Source organism: Eschrichtius robustus, chromosome 6 (assembly GCF_028021215.1).
Source record: "Eschrichtius robustus isolate mEscRob2 chromosome 6, mEscRob2.pri, whole genome shotgun sequence".
In the NCBI taxonomy this organism is placed as follows: Eukaryota; Metazoa; Chordata; class Mammalia; order Artiodactyla; family Eschrichtiidae; genus Eschrichtius; species Eschrichtius robustus.
In genome coordinates this window covers 99,276,231-99,302,016 of record NC_090829.1, presented here as the reverse complement: position 1 = coordinate 99,302,016, position 25,786 = coordinate 99,276,231, and the positions used below count along the sequence as shown (strand labels likewise).

The 25,786-nt window shown below is 41.3% G+C and overlaps 1 protein-coding gene across 3 annotated transcripts in view; it reads left to right on the top strand.

Annotated features, from left to right (window-relative positions):
- Nucleotides 1-25,252, top strand: part of COL8A1 (collagen type VIII alpha 1 chain) — a 157,900-nt gene extending 132,648 nt beyond the window's left edge. For 2 of the 3 annotated variants that reach the window (XM_068546867.1, XM_068546868.1), the window contains 2 exons: nt 17,488-17,818; nt 20,647-25,252. In XM_068546867.1, coding sequence (XP_068402968.1) covers nt 17,491-17,818; nt 20,647-22,556 — 2,238 coding nt within the window. In that variant the 5' untranslated portion in view covers nt 17,488-17,490 and the 3' untranslated portion in view covers nt 22,557-25,252. The remainder of the gene's footprint in view (nt 1-17,487; nt 17,819-20,646) is intronic. The other variant, XM_068546869.1, reaches the window with a different exon arrangement.
- The last annotated feature ends 534 nt before the right edge of the window (nt 25,253-25,786 follow it).

The following is a 25,786-nucleotide window of genomic DNA, read 5'->3' as shown; positions in this document are numbered from 1 at the left end:
TTTGGCTTCAATCCCCTTCCTGGATACTGAGGGGAGCACTAGCACCTCTCCTATCTGGGAGATGGGGTGCTAGCCTTGCACCTCCAGATAAATAATGCAGTGAGCTGGTGGCAGGATTTGCCCCATCCATGTGCGTGTTTGAGAAGCATCGGTCCCTCCCCTGGCATGATGGGGCGAGGGAGGGCTGGGGTCTGAGTCTTGCAGATGACCAAGATTGTTCATCTCAAGCACGTTAGGGCTGGGCTATAGTCAGTTTCCATGGAGCTTTACTGGAGGGGACCCTTCTTGAATACATGAGCTCTTGCCTCTCAGTGGGGATGTGGTAGACAAAAATTCATCATGCCATCATGACCAGCCCTTCTCCCCAGGAGCTGCTAGAGATTCTTCGTGGCAAGGCTAAGCTTCATGCCTCCACCTCATGCCTCTGACTTCCCTAAGATACCTATTACCTTGTACCTCCATCTTACTATCTACCGATTCCCAGCCAGGGCAACCCACCCAGAGCCCCTAAACTGCCCCAGGCCCCATTCTTCTCAATTGCCTGAGTCCCAGTGCGTTGGGTCCTGTTCTACATTATAGATCAGTCATTTGTCATAAAAACCTCTGGAATGTATTAGCTTTCCCAGATTCTGGAACTTTAACAGAAATTGTGGGCATTTAGCAGACCTATGGAGGAGGTATTTTGGTTCCAGGTAGGGATGGGTGCTTTTCAACACCGCCCTAGTCATCCCACATGGCACTTCCTCCTTGCTTATAAAGACCCTGCCCTTGAATCCAGTGAAGAGGGAAAATGATTTGATTCATGTGTCCCACTCTGGCCCTTGAAGACACTGGCTTTTATTCAGACTCAGGTTTGAAATGGGCTGATGAGGTTGTAAATACCAGGTAGGAATCAGAAACCTGGAAAAGAGAAAAGGAATTAGGGAAAGAGTTGGGAAAGGACAAGGGAAAGGGAAGAAGCAAGTATAAGAGAAAAGGCGATAAACAGGAAACGGGATCAAGACAGGAAGCAAGACCGGTTTCTTTGCATTTTTTTCAGACTTTGTCTTTGCCTTGGGGTGCCATTGAGGTGGAAGTGACATCTTAGTTGTGCTTGAATCCTTCATGGTTCCTAGCATGGTGGCTCACAAAATGTTTGTTGAATGGGATAAATAAGAAAATTAAAGTGGTATGTGGTAATAAGCTCAGTGAAATGGGTCATGGGTCATGGTGACACTACCCCAACATCCTCACTGCATGTTGTCTGGTCAGCTTTGCTTCTCAAGCAAACAAAAGAAGGAAAAAAATGAAAATATTTTATTTTAATGGTAATTTCCATGACAGTAGCTGAAACCCCCTCTCTTTGGAGATTTTTTTCCCCTCAATATCCAGATTCTATTACTCTTACAGCAGAGAAGCTAGAAGCCTAGAAAAGCTGAATGGCTTACCCAAGGCCACACAGAGGCAAGTGTCGAGCTCAGGACAGACACTCCTGTTTTCCAACTCTCAGGGCTAGGACGGTGAGAAGGGGAAACTGAACCCCATAGGATGTTCTGTTCCAGAGCAGACACAGATTAAGTATAAGATTCAGGTGAATTAATAAAATATAAAACAAAACGTGGGGAAAGTAAAAATAAATTGTAGACTACACAAAGCTGAAATGGGATCATGACACCCAATCCTTAATCTGTTTGCTATTAGGGTGGAGAACAAGATAGTGCTTTGCTTTCTGGAATTCAGACAAACTTTCTATTTATTATTTATAAATTTGAATATTTAAAGGAATACAAGGAAAACTCACACAAGCCAGGCTGGGCCTCTTTATAATGTAAATACCTTTCCAATGGGGAAAAAAAATACTGAAAGATGGTGAGTTTGTCTTCTGACAGTATTTCCCAGACACTTTTTTATTGTTAGCAAAGCTCCCTTGGAGTGTAACTAAGAGTTTCAGAGCAGTGGTAATGTTAAAGCAAAGGGAAGGAAAATTTCAATAAGAACCAAGCTGCCCCAACTCCCCCTTTATTTTTAAGCAGAACCTTCAAAGGGCAGCTAATGGAACTATACTTAAGTGGCATTAATTCATCCCTAAGAGGACTCTCCAAGAGTTTTATTGCTACATAAGGGAAAGCCATAAACCAGCAGGAGGAGAAAGCAAAGAAAATAAGTCTGGGGAGTCATCTTGTGTAAGAAAGTGAGCAGGTGGTCCGTAGTGTGTCCTTGGCTGGTTTCCACAGTGAGGAGACAGAAATTCATGGCAAGGATGTGGCCCACAAAACAGTCAATCACAGAGAAAAGAATTGTGGGACTCTGCAAAGTGTTGTTGAAGAGTTCACATGAGTATGAAATCATCACATGTTCATCTCTCCTCCTCCTTCTCACCCTCCATCCAATTTCATGTTAATACTTGATTCCACAGCCTATTGCCTGACTCTTTCCAGTGTCTGGCATAATTAGGACAGAACAAAAAAGGACTAGACTGGGTAGAGCCAAGGACGGTGAGTTTTTAGACTTGAAAGGAACATTGAGGATTCATTTAATCTGACACTCTCGGTTTTACAAACAAGGAAATGGAGTCTCAGAGGCTACCTTTATGGAGGATGAGAACTTCAGAGATTTTTCACTTGAGGTCTAGAGTCCTAACTTGAATATTAAGACTGGGGATTTAGAAAAATGCCTCCGTGATACTGTTATTCAGCTCAGGCCAAGTCTAAGACCTTTAGAGCAGCCATAGAGACTACTACAAGCATCCTGCGATGAATGACAATTATCACCAATCTCAAGATTATGTTACCTTCAATCAAGCCTTCCCTGTCTTTACAAAGTTTGTTATTTTTAAAGCAAAAAGAGCACTCGATTTCTAAGGAAGCAAGGCTAATATGTAGGATTTTTCCTTCTTGTGAGTTGGCAGGGGACACTAGAACACAAAATCAGGAGTGAGAATGGAAACAGTGGACAGAGAGAAGAGGCACGTTGATCCAGTATTCAGAAACCGTAATGTTCTCTCAGCCTTCCCACCACCCAAGATCACATTTAGAAAAGGCGGGAGAAGATGGGATAAAAATACGGTGCCATTCATTTATTGGCTTGGCCAAAAAGTTCGCTCGGGTCTTTCTGTGCGATGTTACGAAAAACCCAAACGAACTTTTTGGCCAACCCAATGTTTGTCCAACAATCAATTATAAAGCCTATTTTGTACACAGTTATGAACCAGGTGCAGAGAATTCCCAAAGATAAAGGTCTGACCTCAGGGCTCAAGACACTTGAGAGAGCTCTTCTATGGAGCTTCCTGCCCCCCCATAGCCAGTTGGTAGATTTTATGACCATTGTTCAAAATAAAATACATTACAAATTTGCTTCACTTGGGGGAAAATTAATATTTTCTATTTAAATAAATGCTTGTGGCTAAAAAAGATTTGGGATTTATTTGGTATTTTGGATTTGAGGTTACTACTTTGCACTTACTATAAAAGAAGCATATGTTGAATTGAGTCTGTGTTTTTTCAGATACAAAACTCAATGTAGTTTTTGTTTGTTTGTTTGTTTTTAAATTTATTTATTTATTTATTTATGGCTGTGTTGGGTCTTCGTTTCTGTGCGAGGGCTTTCTCTAGTTGCGGCAAGTGGGGGCCACTCTTCATCGCGGTGCGCGGGCCTCTCACTATCGCGGCCTCTCTTGTTGCAGAGCACAGGCTCCAGACGCGCAGGCTCAGCAACTGTGGCTCACGGGCCTAGTCGCTCCGCGGCATGTGGGATCTTCCCAGACCAGGGCTTGAACCCGTGTCCCCTGCATTGGCAGGCAGATTTTCAACCACTGCGCCACCAGGGAAGCCCCTCAATGTAGTTTTGAATTAAGCAAGGATCTATGGTGGGGGGGAGGGGGACATGAATCTTTCAGACACAAGTCTTGGAATATGGTAAACACTAAATAAATGTGAACTATCCAATATTATCATTATTCCTCAAGTTCCTGAAAATAGTACGAAAAGATCAAGCTTCTAAAAAATGTGATCTTAAGCTGATTATTTTTCTGACCTAAACGTATAGCTATTATTACTCGTGGATCTTACTTCCTTCAACAGTAAAATATAGCCTAAGTCCTGCAGCCACTCCCACAAGGCCAACCTGCTGCCATCAACGCCTAGAAATGTCTTTGGTTCTCTGAATGTTAAAGCCAAAGCCCTTCGCAGTCAATACAAAGACAGGCTGCAGTGGCCAGTTCTCTACGGAAAGGGGAGTGAGAAGAGACGGAGCATTTGAACCGAGTGCTCGAGCGTGACAAGCAGGTGGGGCAAGGGCTGAGGGGTGGGAACTCAGACACTACACTTGTTATCTGCCTAGTAGGAACTATCTATACCTGACCTGTCTTTGGCATCTCAGGCAAGGGGACAATTGGGCAGCCTAGTTTTCATAATAGGTCTGGAGCAAAGTGAAGACAAAAAATCATTATCTTCCAAATTCTTCAAAAACAGGACTGCAGTTAAGTGTGGTGGAATAGGTGCCCATAATCGCCTCCACTGCTACTGCTTCTCCTCATCCTCCTTCTCCCTCTTTAAATAATAGCTAACACCTACCTATACAGCCCTTACTATATCTAAAAACTGTTCTCAGCATTTTACCTGTATTAATTCCCTTCATATCCTCCATAACCTCGTAAGACGGACAGTGTTACCATCATCCCCGACTTATCTTGAGGAAATGGAAGCACAGAGAGGTTAAGTGACTTAACCCTAACTAGGTCTGAGATCACAGACCTAGTACCTGATAGAATCAGGATTTAATGCAGGCAGGTTAGCTCAGAGTTGCTGATCTTAACCATCACCCCCTACAGCTGCCCTTTAACTGTTGTAGCTGCCAATGTCTGCTTCTAGATAACACCTTCCACTTCCCTCCTTACTCTGCTGAACAATTACCATTTATTCTTCAAACCTTAGTTCTAACACTGTCCTTCGAGGACCTTGTGTCTCACCAACCTGCCACCCACACACCCCGTCCAGGTTAAAGTCTGTTTTGTCTTTATTGAAGCACTTACACCAGATTAAGATCTAACTTTCAATAGCTGACTGGAAACTTCTTGAGAGTAGGTCCTTGTTTTTCACTTATTTTTATATATAGCCAGCCACTAACATAGTAGTGCCTAAAAATTCCGTATAAGATTGTTGAATTTAATAATTAAACGAATCAACTGACACAGTAGAGAGAAACAATGCCAGGAGTTAGAAATTTAAGCAAATAAAGGCAGGGGAATTCCCCCAAGAAATTTAAGCAAATAAAGGCAGGGGAATTCCCCCATACAATGTTTTAGCGCAAGAGAGATGTTAGAAACCATCTGATACCAAGGCACCCAGCAGCCTAAATGTTGGATTCTGCCCGCAGGGAGGCGTTTGTTTTTTCTACCAGACACTATTTTTAAAGAAATCAACATGAAGTGTCAAGATGAAGAGGTTTCACAAAATGTCCCAATGTGTGGCCTCTCTTGAAAAATTGGAAAACCTGCCCAAACCAGGCAAACAAGTGAGTAGTTCAACTACCGCCCCATTGGATAGGGTAGCGCTCTCTAGTTCACTGCAAACTCTGGCCAGCCAACTCCACTCACTCCCTGGTCTCCCTGCTTCCTGCAGGTATTTAGGCTCTTTCCCCCTCTAATTCATTCCCCTCATCTTATAGTTTAGGAAGAGGAGGCCCTGAAAAGTACAGGAGTGTATCATGACAGAGAGGCAGCTACATACACCCCAGGTCTCTCACCTCCAATTCAGTTTCCTATCCCCACTAAGTCCTAAGAAATAGCATTTATAAAGCATGCTTATCAGTGCAATTCCTCATTTTTGTGAATTCTTTGTACCCTGTAGCAAGGTTTGCTGAAAAAAAGGAAAGTCTCTTCCACACTCCCAGCCTCCTTCACTTAGGCATCTCCAAGAACTGGCATTTATTACATAATTCTTTGTCCTTTCCTTTCTCCACTTCCATTTTCTCTAAAAAATGTTCAGTGGATTAACTGTGAAAGCCTTATGATTTTCCTCCCAGACAGCACATCCATCTCTTTCTCCCTCAAAATAAATTCCACCCCTGAAAGAAGCAGAACTTCCAATACCAAGATAGCTGTGGTTTGGTTGCTTTCAGTGCTTTGCCTGTGTTCAAAGGGCAGGATGTTACCACGCGGGCTAATTATCTATATGGAGCTGTGGTTGAAAAGTGGTGGATTTAGAGACTGCCCTCTCTGTGGCTGACAGTTTATCACAACTTGGCATTTTAGGCTTAGCCCCAGCTTAAGAGCTAAAGTTTTTTTGTATTTAAATTCATTTTTGGGAACAGTCCTGTGGAATGATCTCTGCTACTCTTAAACCGTGCAACAGAGAAAGAACAAATACACATTTTTACTGACCAAGAAATTGTTGAGATTTTTTTTTTAGTTCTTATATAATTCAGAAATTTTCAGGGGTACATATTGTAACTTTAGTAGGATTGCTGTTCTGACTGGAGATTAGCCATATGAGTGTGTGTGGGCAGGGGGAGGGGAGAGCAATTATGGAGGAAATTTATTAATTATTTTTATTTCCAAGTGCTGTTGATTTAATATTTTGCCCATGTGTGATAGTAACTCTAGAGCTTGACTTTTAACATCAAGTCATTCAAGGTTATGTGGCTCAAAGTAATCTTAGCTAAATAAAACTTCAACACCTGAATTCCCCAAGTCACCAGTTCAAAAGTGAGAAAAAAAAGTCAGTTGGCAGCCTCGTGTCCTCTACCTCTCGCCTTTCAATCCACAAAGACACATATGCATCCATACAGTAATTTCATTAATAAATATCTTAGTATTATGGAAGATGGAAAAGGCTAGGATTTCTTGCTTGGTTTAGGGAATTTTGGTTTGTTTCACAGTTTCCTATAAAAATACCAAAATGAAGAGTCTACCACCATAATAGCCAGCTAATTAGAAGAAAATGCTAGCTCAGGAAGTTGGCTTGCTTGCTTAATCTTCTGGATATACTGATAGAGTAAATACTAAGTGCCAATCAGAATGGGACAGAGAAGAGAGACCTTCCTGTGCTTTTCAGTCCTTCCTTGCCACCATCCTAGGAAAATATTGGGAGAAACATCCCTGGTGGCAAAGGGCTCTCCATCCTGCTTCCAGGAAGTGCCCAGGCTGGCTGGGAACTGCGCCTGCTGTATTTTATATTTCAACTTTCTCAATTTTCAAAACTTTGACCAGAACTAACTCATTTGAGGGTCACCTAATCTCTCAACTTTTCTTGCGTAAGATGCTGAGCAATAGTGAAGCATCTAGAAGACACAGAGAATTGCAGAAAAGTAGAAAAGGCAAGAGCTTCTAATATGACAGCCTTCCTCAGGAAAAGTTGGAGTCCAAAGGCAAGCCATCTCCTCCTCCTTATCACTCCCTCCCACATCTAGAGGCTACCCTAGGACCCCAAGTTCTTCAAGTTCAGGACCTGGATAAAGGTCATTCAGGAAACAAGTTATGTGCTTTTTGTCTTTTTACCTAACTTGGTTTAAACTTTCTAGTCTCTGCAACCTTAGATATTTTGGGAATGAGTGTGATTTTTTCATTTTACTTTATTCAATTCATTCATGTTATTTACTAAGAACAACTTCTACCACAACTACCAAATTTCAGCTATGCATATGACAAGGAAATTGCTGAATTTTGTTTGGTTGAAATTCACTTGTAATCCCATTGGTCTGCACAGAGTTCAGGATTAAATAAAAGTGTTTGCAGTGAACAAATGTTCCATGAAATTTATATTTCTCTTTCCTTCCAGTTTTATCGAGATATAACTGACATATGGCACTGTATAAATTTAAGGTGTACAGCGTAATGATGTGACTTACATGCATCATGAAATGATGACCACAAGAAGCTGAGTGAACATTCATCTTCTCCTACAGACACAAAACAAAAGAAAGAGAAAAGATTGTTTTCCTTGTGATGAGAACTCTTAGGATTTACTCTCTTAACGACTTTTCATAGTTACTGTACAGCAGTGTTAATTGCATTTATCATGTTGTGCATTACATCCCAAGCATTTATTTGTCTTATAACTGAAAGTCTATATTTCCATGTCCATGATATTTATATTTTACAAAATACATTATAGTTAGTTGCTCTAAACAAATATTTTTACAACGTCCAGTTCAGTGATTTACATTAGATGAGACTTCCTCACACGTCTCTCTCCCTTGTAAAGGCCTGAAAACACCGTTATTTTACACTGTGTCATTTACAAGCTGTAGTAGTGCCAAGAAGGCAGAAAGACGCTCATGTGAATGGTAGAGTTCTCTCCAGCCCTTCTCAGTCACACCATGAAGGAATCTGCCTTGCTGCACATCGCTGGGCCCATGGAATGGGGAGGGCCTTATTCTTGGGAAGCCCTCATCTTTGCCTGCTTTACTATAGAGCTGCCTCTAAATTTTGGATCTTCCATTTTTCTTAAAAAATGAACATTATAGCTCCAAAAAACGACTACATCATCCTATTCACTTCCTACTTAGCCTTCCCAAGGTGCATACCTTGTATTCATTTGTCATTCCTATGACCGGAGGCATGCATCGATACTTGCTGAATGACTCTGGGGGACATTTTGAGCCTATACATTGTAGGGAGGTTTTATCATTTGCAGCCACTTTTTAAAGATTTCTCAATAAGCTTCAATTTTTAGTCAATCTTCGAATATGGTATAAAAGAGGTTATAAATCACGTTTTTGTCTGTAAATTTTTTCTTATTTAGGTTCTTTCTTTGGTTTCTTGTCAGGTACAGCTTCTTTCATCAGAGGGGTACTTGCAGGGGGGCTGTTCAGACCCTTCTCCCTCCATCTCCACCTGTAGAAGGTGGGGGGAGTGAAATGCTGAAAAGTAACTGGAAGTGTGAGATGACGTCCAAAAGGCTTAAGCATGTACATTCATGAAATCATTTGTCCATGAAGTGTGGATTTGTTGTTCATGTTCACAGCTACCATAGAGTTTTAGAACTAGAGGGGACCTTGAGGTCATTTAGCCAATGTCCCTGTTCTGCAGATGAGGAAACTGATGCCCACTCAGAGTAGGTGACTTGCTTAGGTCAGAACCAGCACTTAGGTGCTCTGTGCTCTGCAAACAATGATGCCTTCATATTATGGGAAGAAAAGCTAAAAATGAAAAAAGGGTTCCACTTTAGAACTTTCCTTTTAGGGGTTCTCTCAAGTGTTTTATCAACTCTCTGGCAGCTGACATGATTCCAGTTAGAGAAACAAAAGGAGTTAATTGCAGACTTCAAGTATGTGAACTATTATTTTAAGAAAAATATTCTCCAGATGTTTCCCACCTCCTTTGAGACTAGAAAAGAGGAAATGAGCTTAAATTTCAGCAAGAAAGATTCAGATTAGATATTAGGAAATGTAGTCTGTGAATCCTGCAGTTGGTTACCAGGGAATGTTGTGAAATCTCCTCTTCTGGAGAACTTTTGGAATGTGGCAGTTGGCCATCCATTTCAGAGGGGTTACGTGGGTGGCCCATTTCTAGAGCTGAGGACACAACCTAATTGACATCTCAAGTTCTGTAGGTCCCAAGAGGTCATGCTCTGCCCATAGCTAAGTGGTGGGGCTGTTGGCTCCTCTTAACTATAGAAAAATTCAGGATTCATCAGTGAAGCACATGGTCAAGTTCAGTTTTATACATGTATCAGTCCTAATAGGTGTAATTGGGTAGACTGACTAAAATGAATGAATGCTTATTGGATATTTTTGCCCACTGCCTTCACTGGATTGATTGACTAATATCTGATGGTTTAATTTCTTTGGGGTCCATCTTAGCATATTCACCTTGACTTCCTTAATACCTTCCAAGTTTGTGTCCCTAGTCCACAAAGCACAAAGTAAGGGATCCAGTCCAGGATCTTCTCCCATATACAGGGAAATTCTTTATTTCAATGAAAAAGGCAGCCTTGGAATTTGGAGGACAAGATGGAGAAAAGTGGACGTATAATTAGATCTGTACCTTGTTATCTAATGTATTGATGATATCTCCTAACAATAATCAAATGAGAATTACTTTTTTAAAATTTTTATTGAAATATAGTTGATTTACAATGTGTTAGTTTCAGGGATAGAGCAAAGTGATTCAGTTTATATACATATATAAAATTTATACATGTAACTTATATATATTTATATATATATTCTTTCTCAGATTCTTTTCCATTATAGGTTATTACAAGATATTTAGTATAGTTCCCTGTGCTATACAGTAGGTCCTTGTTGGTTATCTATTTTATGTATAGTAGTATGTATATTTTAATCCCAAACTCCTAACTTATCCCCTCCCCCCCTTTCCCCTTTGGTAACCATAAGTTTGATTTCTATGTCTGTGAGTCCATTTCTGTTTTGTAAATAAGCTTACTTGTGTCAGTTTTTAGATTCCACAAATAAGTGATATCGTATGATTTTTGTCTTTTCAAATAAGAATTTAAACTTTCTAACTTGGAATGTAACAGTCTTGAATTTCAGTAAAATAATCAATTGTATAAATACAGGAATGGGGAGATATCATTTGAGAGTTTAGTGTCAAAAAAAAAAAAAAAAAAAGACCTAGTAAGTGGACAAAGGATTAATCATATGTATTTGAAGTATGTTCATGGTGCTGGCAGAAAGTAAGTGCTCAAAAATGTAGCTAATATTATTATAATTTTGATGTTTATTGCCTTTCCTCCCCTAGCCATCCTCTGGTTCTGGTTTTCTAAATACAGTCACTGATTTTGCCCAATGCTAATATGGAACAGCACTAAACCATTCTTCTACCTACCCCCAAAAAATCCATTCCCCCCAAAGAATTAGGTTTTCTGAAGGTATCATCAGAAGAATTAGAGTTTCTTCATCTCTGAGGAAATGAAGGAGGGAACTTACAATATGTATCCTATTATAAACACAAAAAGTTCAATTGAAAAGACTTTTTCCTTTCTTGACTGCTCCTCCATTGGAGATCTCTTCTCTGACTCTTTGCCACGCGGCAATCACACTTAATCTCCTCCGGAATCCCCCAGAAGGCCAACTTTCCATACCCTCTATTATTTAGAGTTGTTTCTATCTTCCTTTAAAACCCAGGTGCCAGCCCATCCAAACGCAGAAGGCTCAGTTTCTACAGTAAAGTGGGTTTCAAAGAGCACCACCTCAACATCCTTACCCACCCTCTCCTTTGTTTTTCTCCATATCATCCAGCACACCGTACATTTATGATTTTATTTAGTTTGTGTCCCCATCAAAGCATAATCCTCAAAATGTTAAAAACACAATTCTCATTTGTAAGTGAACATGTCAAAGTTTTAAATGATGACAAAGCCAATTTGAAATAAAATATTAAAAATCTGGGTTTTTCATTGTAATGAGCAGATAAAAAAGTATGCTGAGATAATGCTAAGTTTGATACAAAACTGGTTAACAATCTAAAGGGCAATAAAACCGTAACCTGAGTGAGGTTAATCAACATAGTTTATAGAGCTGTTAATGTCCTGTAATACTAATAAATTATGCAACAAAGTTACATATCCCTAGTTCGATGACCCTAAGGTGGGCTTATTTGCATGGCAATAAAAGATCATGTGACCATCTATCTTTTGCCTTAGCCAAGTTGGGGGATATATTTCTTAATACCCCCTTCCCCCACCCCCCACTAAAAGTAACCTACATGTGCACTGCCATTTATGAATCAAAAAAGTGGGTCTCCCCTACAAGCTGCTCAGATAACAAAAATAGCAACAAAAGTTGCACAAGAAGGTCGTAAGTTGCCTTACGAATGTTTCCATCATTATTAATATTCAGGTAGGAAATATGAAGGCCTTCTGTCAACAACTGTTGTAGGAAGGATTCCAAATGGGGAATGAGGCTGAATTTGATATTTTCTAAAGCCCCTATCAACACTGCACGTTTAGACTGTAAGGGTTCATCAATAAATGCTGAGGAAGTCAAAAGAATATCACACATTTTCCTGGTTCTCAGGAAACTTACGATTATGTTGAGGTCTAATGGACAAAAAACAATAGGAGAAAAACATAAGGTTGATTAGAATCATATTTAACTTTGTGTTAAACTTTCAGTAGTACTAGCAGAATAATGATGTTTGAGGAGGTAGGTAGGGAAGACTTTACAGAAGAGGTAGGAATTCAGTTGGTCTGGAGGAACGGTAGGTGTTACGGGCTGAGCTGTGTCCCCCCAAATCATATGTTGAAGTCCCAATTCCCCGTACTTCAGAATGTGACTGCATTTGGAGATAGGGTCTTTAAGGAGGAAATTAACGGTAGGCCCTAATCTAATATGACTGGTGTCCTTATAAGAAGGGGAGATTAGGACACAGACATGCAGAGGAAAGACCATGTGAAGATGCAGGGAGTAGATGGCCATCTACAAGCCAAGGAGAGAGGCCTCAGAAGGAACCCACCCTACCAATACATTTATCTTGGACTTCTAGCCTCCAGAATTGTGAGGAAATAAATTTCTGTTGTTTGAGCCACTCAGTTTGGGGGTACTTTTTTATTGCAGCCCCAGCAAACCAATACAGTAGGGTTGAAATATGGAGAGGGGTTTAAAAAGAATAAGAATCCTCCAGAAAAAAAAGAATACCATGAAAAAAGAGGTCAAAATGAGGACTGACATAGATGAGGAATAGAGTCTTGAAACAGGGGTTTACATTAATGAATGGTACATACAGCTACCGTTGTCATTAATAAGACTCTTTCTTTTTTCCAGTATTGTGTCTTGAGAGAGATAAATAAACCTTTCAACCTCCGCACCTCTATCCAAAATTAACTTCCTCAGAGAGGTCTTCCCCCACCATCCTTCCAAAACAGCATCTGCCACCCCAAGCCATTTTCAAGCCCTTTCCCCTGCTTTATTTTCTTCACAGCACTTAAATCTGAGATTACAAAATTTATTTTTAACTTGTTAATTACATGTCTTCCCACACTAGAATGTGAGTTCAATGAGATCAGGGACTTACCTCTCTAATTCACCTCTTTCTCTAATCCCCAGAACAGTTTGTAACAGTTAGCAGGTATACCATAAATATCTGTATCTAGTGAATGAATTTCCCTGAGAAAAGCAATCAATCGGGAGAGAATTTTCTTTGAGAGGCATGGAAAAGCCAAGAAAACAATTCTGGTGAATATTGGAGGAGTAGGATACTGCGTGACTTTCCCTTGTTTTAGGTGTGGTGAATCTGAAGCCTTGAGAAACTACAAACTCTGTGTGAGGGGGCAAGTAGGGGGCACAGAGCAGGGCCACCCGGCAGCAGATGAGAGAGGCTTGTCCACACCACACACAACATGGACACACATGCACACACATACACAAATACAGACATGCTGGGAAAGGGAAAGGGAAAGCTGTCCCATGTGAAAGGGAAAGTTGGATTTAGGGCAAGGATTGAAGGTTTAAATACTTAAACATTCTTTCAGACAGTAAGCCAAAATCTCATGAGGATCAACATACAAATAAAATGCTGAGGAGCGTCTAAAATAATATATATCACATTACTCTGTTATATACATTATAGATCACACGAGGAAACAAACTCTCTGCAGCCCTGCCCAAATATAGGGAACCATTTAGGGCTGTTCAAAATGATTAGGACTGGCGACTCTGACCCCAGAATGAATAACTGCCTTGGTTCAGCTGTTCTTTTTTGCCATTTTTAACAAGTACATTTGAATGGCCATTATTGTTTTATTCATGTTAGGTTTATCATTATTGCAGTTAACCTCACATTTACTTTGGCTAGTATCCTTCTTTGAAAAGTCTTTGACATTTCAGTTGGTTTTGATTTGTCTTTTTGGTCACACTCCATTAATAATAACAAATGTGAGGAGTGCTTTTCAGCTTACAAAGAATTCATAGTATCATTTGTGCCCTTGAACAGCACTGTGGGAGAGTCAGAGATTAAAATTTCTGTTTTATAAGCAAGGAAACTGAGGCTCAGTGAAGATAAGGGACTTGCAGAAAGTCATAAACATAGTGAATGGCAGAGCTACAACGCAACTCCTGCCTTTTGGTTTCTTCTACAGTGCGCTTCCTGTATGACATGACACCCATCACTAAGCTAGCCTGGCTGGCAAAGATCCAGTGTTCACACACAGTATGTATGTTTATGTTCACATGTACTCAAGCACACACACACCACATACTGGTTATCAAATAGAAATCCAAGAACACATCAAATAGAACTCACAGCATTATTGTGTTCTACATCCTTAGAAAAAGAAAAAAGAGGCAAGAAAACCCACTACCACCATTTCTCCCCAGCAGGAATTCTGAGGCTCCTTCTTCCCACCAGGTGTTTGTACAGTGTTACACAAATCTGATGTTCTTTTGAGTGATTTGGGGAGAATCTCCACACCACTTTGATCACCAAAAATGTCCTCAGGGACAAGAGGGAAATGAGTAAGGATAAGTCAAGTGGTAAATTCTAACCAGGGCCCCTACATAAATATTCAAGCTAAAACTGAATGAAGTTTATTTAAATAAAGATCCAGAGAAACGGCAGATGGCAGACTGAAAGAGGTAGTTTTCAGGAGAGAAAGGCCAAGCCTATGAGAGGAAATAATTGTAGTAGAGCAGAATCCCAGTGAGCCTTTGGTATTCAACTGGTCTTCTTCCAAGCATTTCGCCCCCTTCCAATTTCCCAGTGTTTCATTAGACTGTCCTGGTTTGAAGATTATTAAGTAAATCCAACACAGCCACTGAATTGAAGGAAGGGTGAAGGACCAAGCATGCTGTCTATTATCACTCCAAGTTCAGGGTTTAATAGTGAAACTCATTAACCCCCAAAGATAGAATTAAATCCCAGGCTACACATCACCAGATATTACCACTGTCAGCTCTCTCGTGACTGCCTTAGACATTGAATGTTAGAGTCAGATGGGGCTTAGAGAACAACTGAGTCTTATTTTTAACAAATAAAGAAGTTGAAGGGATCTGTTCAGATACACAAAATTAAGATGAAGTTCTGGTCTTATGAGTAAAAAAAGTAAGGAACAGTGGTATGTAGAACAGGCTGTAATTTGTCTTAAATGGGTGTGCATATTCAGAGAATATCTCTGGGAAAATATGAAGGAAAATGGGAAATGTTGTTACTTCAAAGGGAAAGGATTTTAGATACTAAAGAACAGAAGTGAGAGGAAAATTTACTTTTTCCCCCCCGATATCCTCTGCTACTCATTAATAGTTTACACATCTGTCACTCCTACTAAAGAAGTGTAAGCTCCTTGAGGGCAGGGCCTATTGACCATATTATAGTCATCTTTGTAATCCCTGGGTGGGTCTCTCATTGTGTCTCGTAAGTACTCAATAAACTACTGTTGAGTACTTACAACAGATGTTCTTTTTCCATCTAAAATAAATTTGACTATTGAGTATAAATCAATATTAACTTTGTGGCTCTTTCCAAATGGTTTATAACAATTAATCATTCATATAAGGACATAAAATAACAGCTTTCTATCTTCTCCCATTTAGAGTACACTTGAAACAAATAGTTCTCGAAGACTACTCTGATTTATGAAATAGAGAAAGTTTTATAAATCATTTTGCTGACAGATGTTTCTTCATTTTCACCCCAAAGGGGAAAAAATGATTAGTTAGTATATTTAGAAAAATTGTAATGCAGTGAATTTCATGGTGGAGATTTTTACTAAATATTTTCTTAGGTGCTTTTTATTAACCAATTCTTCTGTAGCCTGTTCACACTCTTGGCATTACTCTTGAATACGATGTTGCAAAGTCAACCCACATTTTCTAAGAAGTGGAAAACGATGATCCAGAATTAAGTAAGGCAGAAGCAAAGAAAACAAACTCTTAGGAGAATGGAACTTAAATTATTTACTCAGTTAGTTACTGAATTAAATTATTTACTCAAGTTTACTCAAAGTTTTCCAGAAGACATTTACATTAAAAGTTGTGAGAAACTTGCCACTTCTTTCTCCATACCCCCAATTCCCCCCCTCCCCCCACCCCGCCACGTCCCATCTCTCTCTCTGCAGCATTATGATGACACTCCATTTAGGATTCAGATTTTCGTTAAGTCCCTCTATAATATGTGGGAGCAAAGCCTTATGTGTAGTTTTAGGACCTCCGGGTGATTGAGCAGACGTCGATGTGTACCGCACTTGCCCTCTAGCGGGAATTTGTGAAAACTGCAGTTCCCTGGGCTGTTGGGTCTTCAACCCTGCGCGTTTCCAAACACCCATCTCAAGCTGTTTTTTATAAACAGATAGACCTCATTTTTATTTATTCTACTAATTACTAACTTGCAAAGGGTGCTATTAAAAGGCTTAAAAACAGCTTATTCTTGTGAGCAAACATCTCTATCTTATTTATACAACAAATTTGCTTTGTAAATTCCTTTCTTCATAATAGTACAAAGATAAACTTTAATGATCTCCAGGTCCAATTAACCTAATTCTGAACAAATGACTTCATAGTACATAATTAGAAGAAAGAAATGGTATCCCTGTATGTACATAATTATGATGGTGATTTTTTTTTTAAATGACATTTTGGGGCTGTCACATGAAGTACCTTCTTTACAATTCAGAAGATATCTTCGGTTTTTATTGTTGTTGTTGTTTGTTCTTTAACCTTTATACGTTTATGACCACACCAAAGCAGCCAAAGGACATCTGACATATGAAAAACTACTGCTCCTGGCATAAAGCCTATAAATTATTAACTGTTTCCATTTACAATAGAATATAGAATTTCAGCACTTACTAACAAAGTATGACTTGCCACTAAGTTTGTTTCATTTTGGAGAATCTATTCTATCTGTTAGGATTAAGTTCAGTGCAAACGTATGGCACCCAAAATAACAATGGCTTAAAGAAGGTAAATCTTTATTTCTCTCTTGTGTAAACAAATTCCAGACTTAAGGATTAATATCAATATATGGCGCCCCCAAGTTCAACCAAGGCTCAGGTTTCTTCTAGCTTGTTGCTCTACCATCCTCAATGCACAGCTTTCACTCCATGGTTCATGGTGTCTGGCCCGTTTCCGGGTAATATATATCCACGTTCCAGCCAGTGGGAAGAAGCAAGAGGAAGAACATGCTCACTCCCCTTAAGGAGCATTCTTGGAAGTTGCACCCATTACAACTACACCCAACAGACCAGAACTTTGTCACATGGCCACATCTAAATGAAATGTCTTCATTCTAGGCTTGCTCTGTTCCAGCTGAAAGTCAGGGGTGCCAATACTATGGAAGAGGGCAGAGTTCATGTTCAGGGACAACCAGCAGTCTCCCCATAGCTTACAATCCCACCAGCTGCCTTCATTTGATAGATCCTACTCTTTCCTGGGCTTTGTCTGTTTGTTTTCCATTGAAAGGTGACATCTTCCCTTCCATTTGTCTTCCACTCATGAAGTTCTGCTAATAAAGACCATGATTCCTTTTCTTTTTTTCTCCCTTCTTTCTCTAAGTAAACTCCGGTCACCTGGCCTGCTGGTTTTCACCATGTTGGTGCGTACCTTCCTCCACAGGTGATGGCTGGTCCACCTGCCCTTCTGCAGCTGCTGGGAGTACTGCTTACCATTTCCCTGGGTTCCGTCCGGCTCATCCAAGCTGGTGCCTACTATGGCATCAAGCCGCTGCCACCTCAAATTCCTCCTCAGATTCCACCACAAATTCCGCAATACCAGCCCCTGGGCCAGCAAGTACCTCACATGCCTTTGGGTAAAGATGGCCTTAACGTGGGCAAGGAGCTGCCCCACATGCAGTATGGCAAAGAGTATCCACATCTACCCCAATATATGAAGGAAATTCAGCCGGCACCAAGAATGGGCAAGGAAGCAGCACCCAAGAAAGGCAAAGGTAACATACTTCGGCTCTGCTGTAAGACAGCAGCTTTCCAAAACCCTAAACAATACGCTGCGGGTGGGGAGAGCTAAATTTTAGACATTTTTCTTTTAGCATGTGTGACTGACATTCATTAACTGCCTACTGTGTTCTAAACCCTATCCTTGAAAAGTTCAGGTCTTGAAGAAAGACAAAATTATTGTATGTTGTGCTTTCTTATTTCAACAGCATCAAACGACAAAAAACATACTTAATAACAAATAAGTTTAGTCCCTTACTCATTCTTTATTCAAACATACAGCAACTAATGAGCATCTCTTTTTGTGTCAGGCTCTGAGCCAAAATGCTAAGGGATATAGCAGTGGAAAAAAAAAAAAAAAAGAAGTGATGTCAGTCTTCAGAACTAGGAGAGCAATGTTATAAGAACCTGCTGTGTTAAAAAAAAAAAATCATATGAAAGCACTTTGTAAACTAGGTGCCAGATGAATGTGTTTTTAAGACTGCTCTAATTAAGTTGTTACACATGTCAATCAATAAATCTACAGAAGGAGCCTGAAGAGTACAGACTATATACCTACCTAGAGATGATGATACCTGAAAATCTCTCCATTACTTTCTAGGCATATTCATTAGTTATTCAACACCAGCAAAATGCCTATCACTGTGAGAGACATTTTCTTTTTTTAAAATTGTTTTGTCTTCTTTTTTGTTTTTGTTTTTTGGCCACACCGCGTGGCTTGTGGAATCTTAGCTCCCCGACCAGGGATTGAACCCGGGCCCTTGGCAGTGAGAGCACAGAGTTTTAACCACTGGGCCACCAGGGAATTCCCGAGAGACATTTTCTTATAAACTCAGTTGGTTTATAAGAAACGTAGGAAACCTAGCACTTGCAGGAAAGGAATTGCAATCAGAGTAGCAATTCCCTTTGAGGCGGTGGAGGCCATTCCCAATGGTCCCTCCAAAAGCAGGAAGCTCTGCTTCTGGGGAACTACTGGATTTGGTGCTAATAGGCCTGAGTGCCTAGAGGCCAGAGAGGAGAGAAACCTAGTCGTTTAACCTCTTTGAAACTACTTTTCTTCGTTTGTAAAGTAGGATTATTGAGAGAGTCTATGACATAAGGTAAGTACTAAATAAATGCTAAAGTACCATAAAAACTTTGAGTTGCTACAGTTCAACAAAACCTAAGGAAGAACAGAATATACTCCAGGCACGTGCTAGACATTAGGGATTCCTGATGAATGTGATGTGACCCTGCCCCAGACGCTCTCTTGATATAGGAGCTACACAGTTCCTGCTTAGAAAGAGCACACCCTAATTGTACAGTAGTAATCCTATTAGCATAAAAGAAGTATTTCCAGTTTTCTTCCCTTTAGGAGCTGATATTCCACTTAGGGCATTATCTCAGTCATTTGTTTTCCTTCCTTTCTTGAATGGCCGGCCTGGATTTGGAAACTTCCTGTACTTATTCAGATGGGTACCAGATTGCAACTGAGGAATTTGGAAAATATATGAGTTCTGTGGTTCTATTTTGTTCCCTGACAGTAGCTCAGTGAAAAATACAATGGTCAGGATTAAGATGCAACTAATGGTTGGGACAATGAATTTCCTTTCTTTATGTTATTCCTTACTCCCAGTAGCATGAGAGATCCAGAGTTGTGTTTCTCTGAAAGGCATAGCATAATCAATATAATTACATGTGCTTTGTATTTTGATAACAATTCGAGAAAGCATAACGCCTTTCACATCTATTTTCTAATCTTGTAGTGTGGGTGTATTATTCTTGCTGTACAGACAGGCAAGCAGGGATGCTGATGGCTTAAGTGACCCAGTCAAGATCTCATTTCAAGGCCAGAAAGAGAAGCTGAGCTTCCTGCTCCTAATCCCAGCTTAACTCCTTTTCTGCACTGTTTATCATCCTAAAATACTTTATTCAACTACTCCTGTTTAAAAACCAAATTTGCAAGTGAGAAGTAACTTATTAAATTGAAGAATTAATATTTGAGGCTTAGGAAATCCTACAGCATATTAAAGAAATTAAACACATCGATTTGACTCTAGAGGACAGATGTTTAAGATGTTATTAAACCACATACAAAATAAAAATAAAATGCTTCTATTCTTCCCTGAGTCTACATGATAATGACCGTCATCCTGTACATCATAGTATATTTCAGCAAAAGAGGAAACATTATTTTTCCATATATTATATTTAAAATTCAAGGACATAGAAAAATAGAGTATAACATTAAATAGGGAAAAAATAGAAAAAATAAAAATGACTCCAACATTGTTTAAAATACACACACACACACACACATATATATACACACACACATATATATACATACATACGTACATATATATAGAACACATGAGATGGAAATACAGATAAATGTCAAGCGATTATCTCTGAGTAGTGGGCTTATAGGCAACTTTGATTTTTCTTTGTCCTTCTTTGAACTCTTCATAGTGAATACACCATAATATCTCCAAGTTTGTACTAGGAAGAATGTTTTCTTCATTACTTTTTAGCTTTTTTACTTAACTAACGCTGATAAAAGCAGCCACAGATATCACTTCCCAAAACAGTATCTCAAATATGACAAAGAAATTATCAGCCTGATTGTCCATTAAGTACTGATAATACAGTCCTGGAACACGAGCACATTATTCCTAGTCTTTCCTCTTGATAAGTAATAGGCAAATGTGTCAGAACTAAATAATGATTGAAGTGAAGGATGATCAATATTAATCTCTCTCTCTCTCTCACTCTCTCTCTCTCTCTCTCTCTCTCTCTCTCCCTCCCTCCCTCCCTCCCTCTCTCTCTCTCCCCCCTTTCCCAGCAGAAATACCATTAGCCAGTTTACGGGGGGAGCAAGGTCCCCGTGGAGAGCCCGGCCCAAGAGGACCACCTGGGCCCCCTGGTTTACCAGGTCAAGGGATACCTGGAATCAAAGGAAAACCAGGGCCACAGGGATATCCAGGAATTGGAAAGCCAGGTATGCCTGGAATGCCAGGAAAGCCAGGAGCCATGGGAATGCCCGGGGCCAAAGGTGAAATTGGACCCAAAGGGGAGATCGGACGCATGGGGATCCCAGGACCTCAAGGACCTCCAGGGCCTCACGGACTTCCTGGCATTGGGAAGCCAGGTGGGCCAGGGTTACCAGGGCAACCAGGTGCCAAAGGTGAGCGAGGACCCAGAGGACCACCAGGACCTCCAGGCCTTCAGGGTCCTAAAGGAGAGAAGGGCTTCGGGATGCCAGGTCTGCCAGGCCTGAAGGGTCCTCCAGGGATGCATGGCCCTCCCGGCCCTGTAGGACTTCCAGGAGTGGGCAAACCAGGAGTGACAGGCTTCCCTGGGCCCCAGGGCCCCCTGGGAAAGCCAGGCCCTCCAGGCGAACCTGGGCCACAAGGCCCTATAGGGGTCCCAGGGTTTCAAGGACCTCCTGGGATGCCTGGAATTGGAAAACCAGGCCAGGATGGGATCCCTGGGCAGCCAGGATTTCCAGGTGGCAAAGGGGAGCAAGGACTGCCAGGACTGCCAGGACCCCCAGGCCCTCCAGGGATCGGGAAACCCGGCTTCCCAGGCCCCAAAGGCGACAGGGGCATAGGGGGTCTTCCTGGGGCTCTGGGACCAAGAGGGGAGAAAGGACCAACAGGTGCCCCTGGACTCGGGGGCCCCCCAGGAGAGCCAGGCCTGCCTGGAATCCCAGGTCCCATGGGCCCTCCAGGGGCTATCGGTTTCCCCGGACCCAAAGGAGAAGGTGGGGCTGTGGGGCCACAGGGGCCACTAGGTCCCAAGGGTGAGCCAGGGCTTCAAGGCTTCCCAGGAAAGCCAGGTTTCCTTGGTGAAGCGGGGCCCCCCGGCATGAGGGGTTTGCCAGGTCCCATAGGGCCCAAGGGGGAAGCTGGGCATAAAGGTTTGCCAGGGCTCCCTGGTGCCCCAGGGCTGCTTGGACCAAAGGGACAGCCAGGAATCCCAGGAGACCAGGGCTTACAGGGGCCCCCAGGTATCCCAGGGATTTCAGGCCCGAGTGGCCCCATTGGGCCGCCTGGAATTCCTGGCCCCAAAGGGGAACCGGGTCTCCCAGGGCCCCCTGGCTTCCCTGGAGTAGGGAAGCCCGGAGTAGCAGGACTTCATGGCGCCCCAGGGAAGCCTGGTGCCCTTGGTCCCCAAGGCCAGCCTGGCCTTCCAGGGCCCCCAGGCCCTCCAGGGCCCCCGGGACTCCCAGCTGTGATGCCCCCGACACCACCACCCCATGCAGAGTATCTACCAGATATGGGGCTGGGAATTGACGGAGTGAAACCCCCCCACGCCTATGGGGCTAAGAAAGGCAAGAACGGAGGGCCAGCCTACGAGATGCCTGCATTTACCGCTGAGCTGACTGCGCCTTTCCCACCCGTGGGGGCCCCAGTGAAGTTTGACAAACTGCTCTATAACGGCAGACAGAACTACAACCCGCAGACGGGCATCTTCACCTGCGAGGTCCCTGGGGTCTACTACTTTGCATACCACGTTCACTGCAAGGGGGGCAACGTGTGGGTTGCTCTGTTCAAGAACAACGAGCCCATGATGTACACGTATGACGAGTACAAGAAGGGCTTCCTGGACCAGGCGTCCGGGAGCGCGGTGCTGCGGCTCCGGCCCGGAGACCGGGTGTTCCTCCAGATGCCCTCTGAACAGGCTGCGGGACTGTACGCCGGGCAGTACGTCCATTCCTCTTTTTCAGGGTATTTATTGTATCCCATGTAAGCAAGAAAAAAAGAGAGAAATTTAATAGAAGAAAAGAAAAGGATGCACCAAAAAATCCAAATGGGAAACATAATTGCTTCAAAACATTTATATAGTTGGCAAGTTATATTTAAGTGAAAGTCTGAACCATCGTGTACAAATAAAAACTAAGATGCATGTTTAGTGCTCTGCACAGCAGCTTGTGATTGAAAATGATGGGATAGATTTAGGTATCAAGTACTGACACTTGTGTTGTACCCACTGGAATCGTATTAGCTGTTTATGTTATGTGCTTCCATGATAACCTGCTTATTCAGATCAAAGTGTTCCAGTATGAAAGAGCATAGCTAATGAAAGTCACTCGCTCGTACTGTTTACTTTAAAATATTTATAAATATGGCTTAAAGAAATGTCAATGATAACAATTACATACCGTATTTACTTGCATAATTTCCTCTGTATTTGTGCAGACACTTTGCCATGGGATGTGGAAGAGCTCTGCAGTGCTCTTCCCCAGCGAGGCGTGGACAGAGAACCAGGGTAGAGCTTTACTCCAAGGGATGTTTCTCCCCTGTCGGAGGCTGTCTTTTAAAACAAGAGTTCTACTCAGAATTGTGTGTCTAGTGTCCCTAGAAGAACAACTGTAGTGTATTTACTCGTGCCTTCTGTGTGCCTAGCACTGGATGAGACACTTCTGTGGGGCCTAAGACAGTGCCCCATAGGGAGCTACCAAACCAGATGGGAGACATGAGCAGGAAGTAACTCATTTATTCCTTACGGGTTCTTTTTGCTTGTTTTTTTTTTCCTGTGATTTTTTTTTTCTCTCTTGTTGTCTCCATGTAATTTCCATTATGACCCAACTAATATAAACACCTGGAAGTCATAAGAAAAAAAGTAACCCTCTCCCCTCATAACTTTCCAGTTTTGCGGAATGTTCATTATAAACAGCAGTTCTTAATTGTGTTTACACGCGTATAATAATCCCCCTCCTTTGCCTACACACACAAATGACTACAACGAGGTTTCACCCACGAAGGGGATATCAGTACTTTTTAGTAGCTACTGAATTTCAAAGAAATTTCCCTGTGTAGTATACATACAAATCGGTGTGTCATCTGAAGTTCCAAAGTGAATTTCCTAAGTCCAAGCTGTCCTTTGTTTGGGGAAAGAGGGGGCAGTTTCAGAATTACATAGGAAAATAAATTTTTTTGAAAAAATAATTTCTGAAGTTTTAAATTAAAAAATAGATGTATTACTTCCTGCTGTAGGTACTAAAAATGCAGGAAGCAACCTGTGGAAGAGCCACATGTCAGAGGGCAATGACAGCCCATGCTTTTTATGTCACCCCACAAGTACAGGAATCAATACAAATTTAAAAAGAAAAGTAAATTTTTTTCCAGGCTTTCATTTAGGTGCATACTAACTGCTTTGCACATTCAGATCTGGTCTCAAAACACAGACAAAGCATTTCAAGTTGGCTATGAGTCTGCTGCCGACACTATAAGCCACTGGGGGTAATAATGTGGGGCTATGGTGGTGGAGTCTTGTATCTACACCTCAAAGTTAAGAGCGATGAAATGAGGGGATAGGTACAGATGGGAAGACACACAAATAAATATGGTATAAACACACATGGAATTGTGTCTATGTCAAATCTGAATCATTTTAACCATCAAGAATATTCTCCTCAGCCTAATATCTGTCTTTTCCCTATATGGTATACAAGCACCATTTCTTCTCAATTTCTTAAAAAGAGAAATGAGTTCATTACCACGTGGTTTCTTACTCATGGCTAATTATATGACAAACGTTTCCCATCAAAAACATATCCCACCCAACCTTCAATTTCAAAGCAGCCAGCATTTATGTGGCCAAATATTCTTTGGGTTGGTCTTGAGGATGCTGGTTTTGGGCTGATGGCTATGAGAGCCACATGGATCCACTGGGCTCTGTCTGCTGAAAAGCTGCACTGAAATGGCTTGGAGGCAAGTCAGATCAGCTGATTTATAAAACTGTATTTATCTGTACATGTATGGCCTTTTTATTTCCACCAAGAGAGAAAGTAGCTCTTTAGTCAAAACCAAATTTCACTTTTCAAATACCTTCCAACTTATTTATTGGTTGTTACTCAATTGCGTGTGTGTGTGCGTGTGTGTGCGCGCGTGCATGCGCGCATGTGTTTATTATCAGGCATATGCTTCTAACTTTTAGACAGGGGAGGAGCAAAATCTATGCCAGATACTGTATATTCTACAATGGTGCTAATCTCAGAGCTAAATGAATTACTCCATTTAATTTAAAAAGAGTTTTAAATAATTATCTATGTATCTCTGTTTCCCTTTTGAATGTTGCACATCATGTTAACACATTTAGTGTAAAAGCAGATGAAACAACCACATGTTCTAAAGTCTAGGGATAGTGCTACAATCCCTATTTAATTCAAAATTAACTAGAACTTATCCATGTGAAATGGACCAAACTGACAATATTGTTATTTAAATACAGAGTTTTAATGCAGGATGACATCCCACAGGGGAAAAGAATGTCTGTAGTGGGTGACTGTTCTCAAATATTTTCCAGAATACCATGAACGGTGAACAGACTGGTAACTTTGAGTTTCCATGATAGATTTGAGACATGTCAATAGCAAATCATTTTTGTATTTAAATTTTTGTACTGATTTGAAAAAAAAGTCTTATTAAATACCTTTAAAAGTATGTTTCTCATCTTGTTCATATCACTCAGCTGACACTGTTTGAACTTCATAACTGTTTATCCCCCAACGTGTTAATTAGCTGCTGACACAGAGACCTAACATAATCCTAGCTTAACGGGGACAATTCTTTCTCTTTGACATAACAGCTGCAAGCATAAACAGGCTGGGGCTCATGTGGCAGCCCCAGTCAGGGCCCCAGCTTCCTTCTATCTTGTTGCTCTTCCACCGTGAGGGCGTGGCCCGCATCTCCAGGGTCCAGGAGAGCTAACCACCACAGGCACATTCCAGTCGGTGGGAAGGAGGAAAAATCAGGAAGGGGAGAGCATGCTTCCTTCTTAAAGAACTCAACCTAGTGGTTGCTTAGATCACCCTCCCACATACCACCCTCTGAATTTAGTCACACTGGCACAACCAGCTGCAAGGGAGTGTGGGAAATGGAATATTTACTGCGGGCAAGCATATGTCCAGCTAAAAATCAGAGGTTCTATTAATACAGAAGAAAGGAGAACAGATATTAGGGAACAATTAGCTGCTG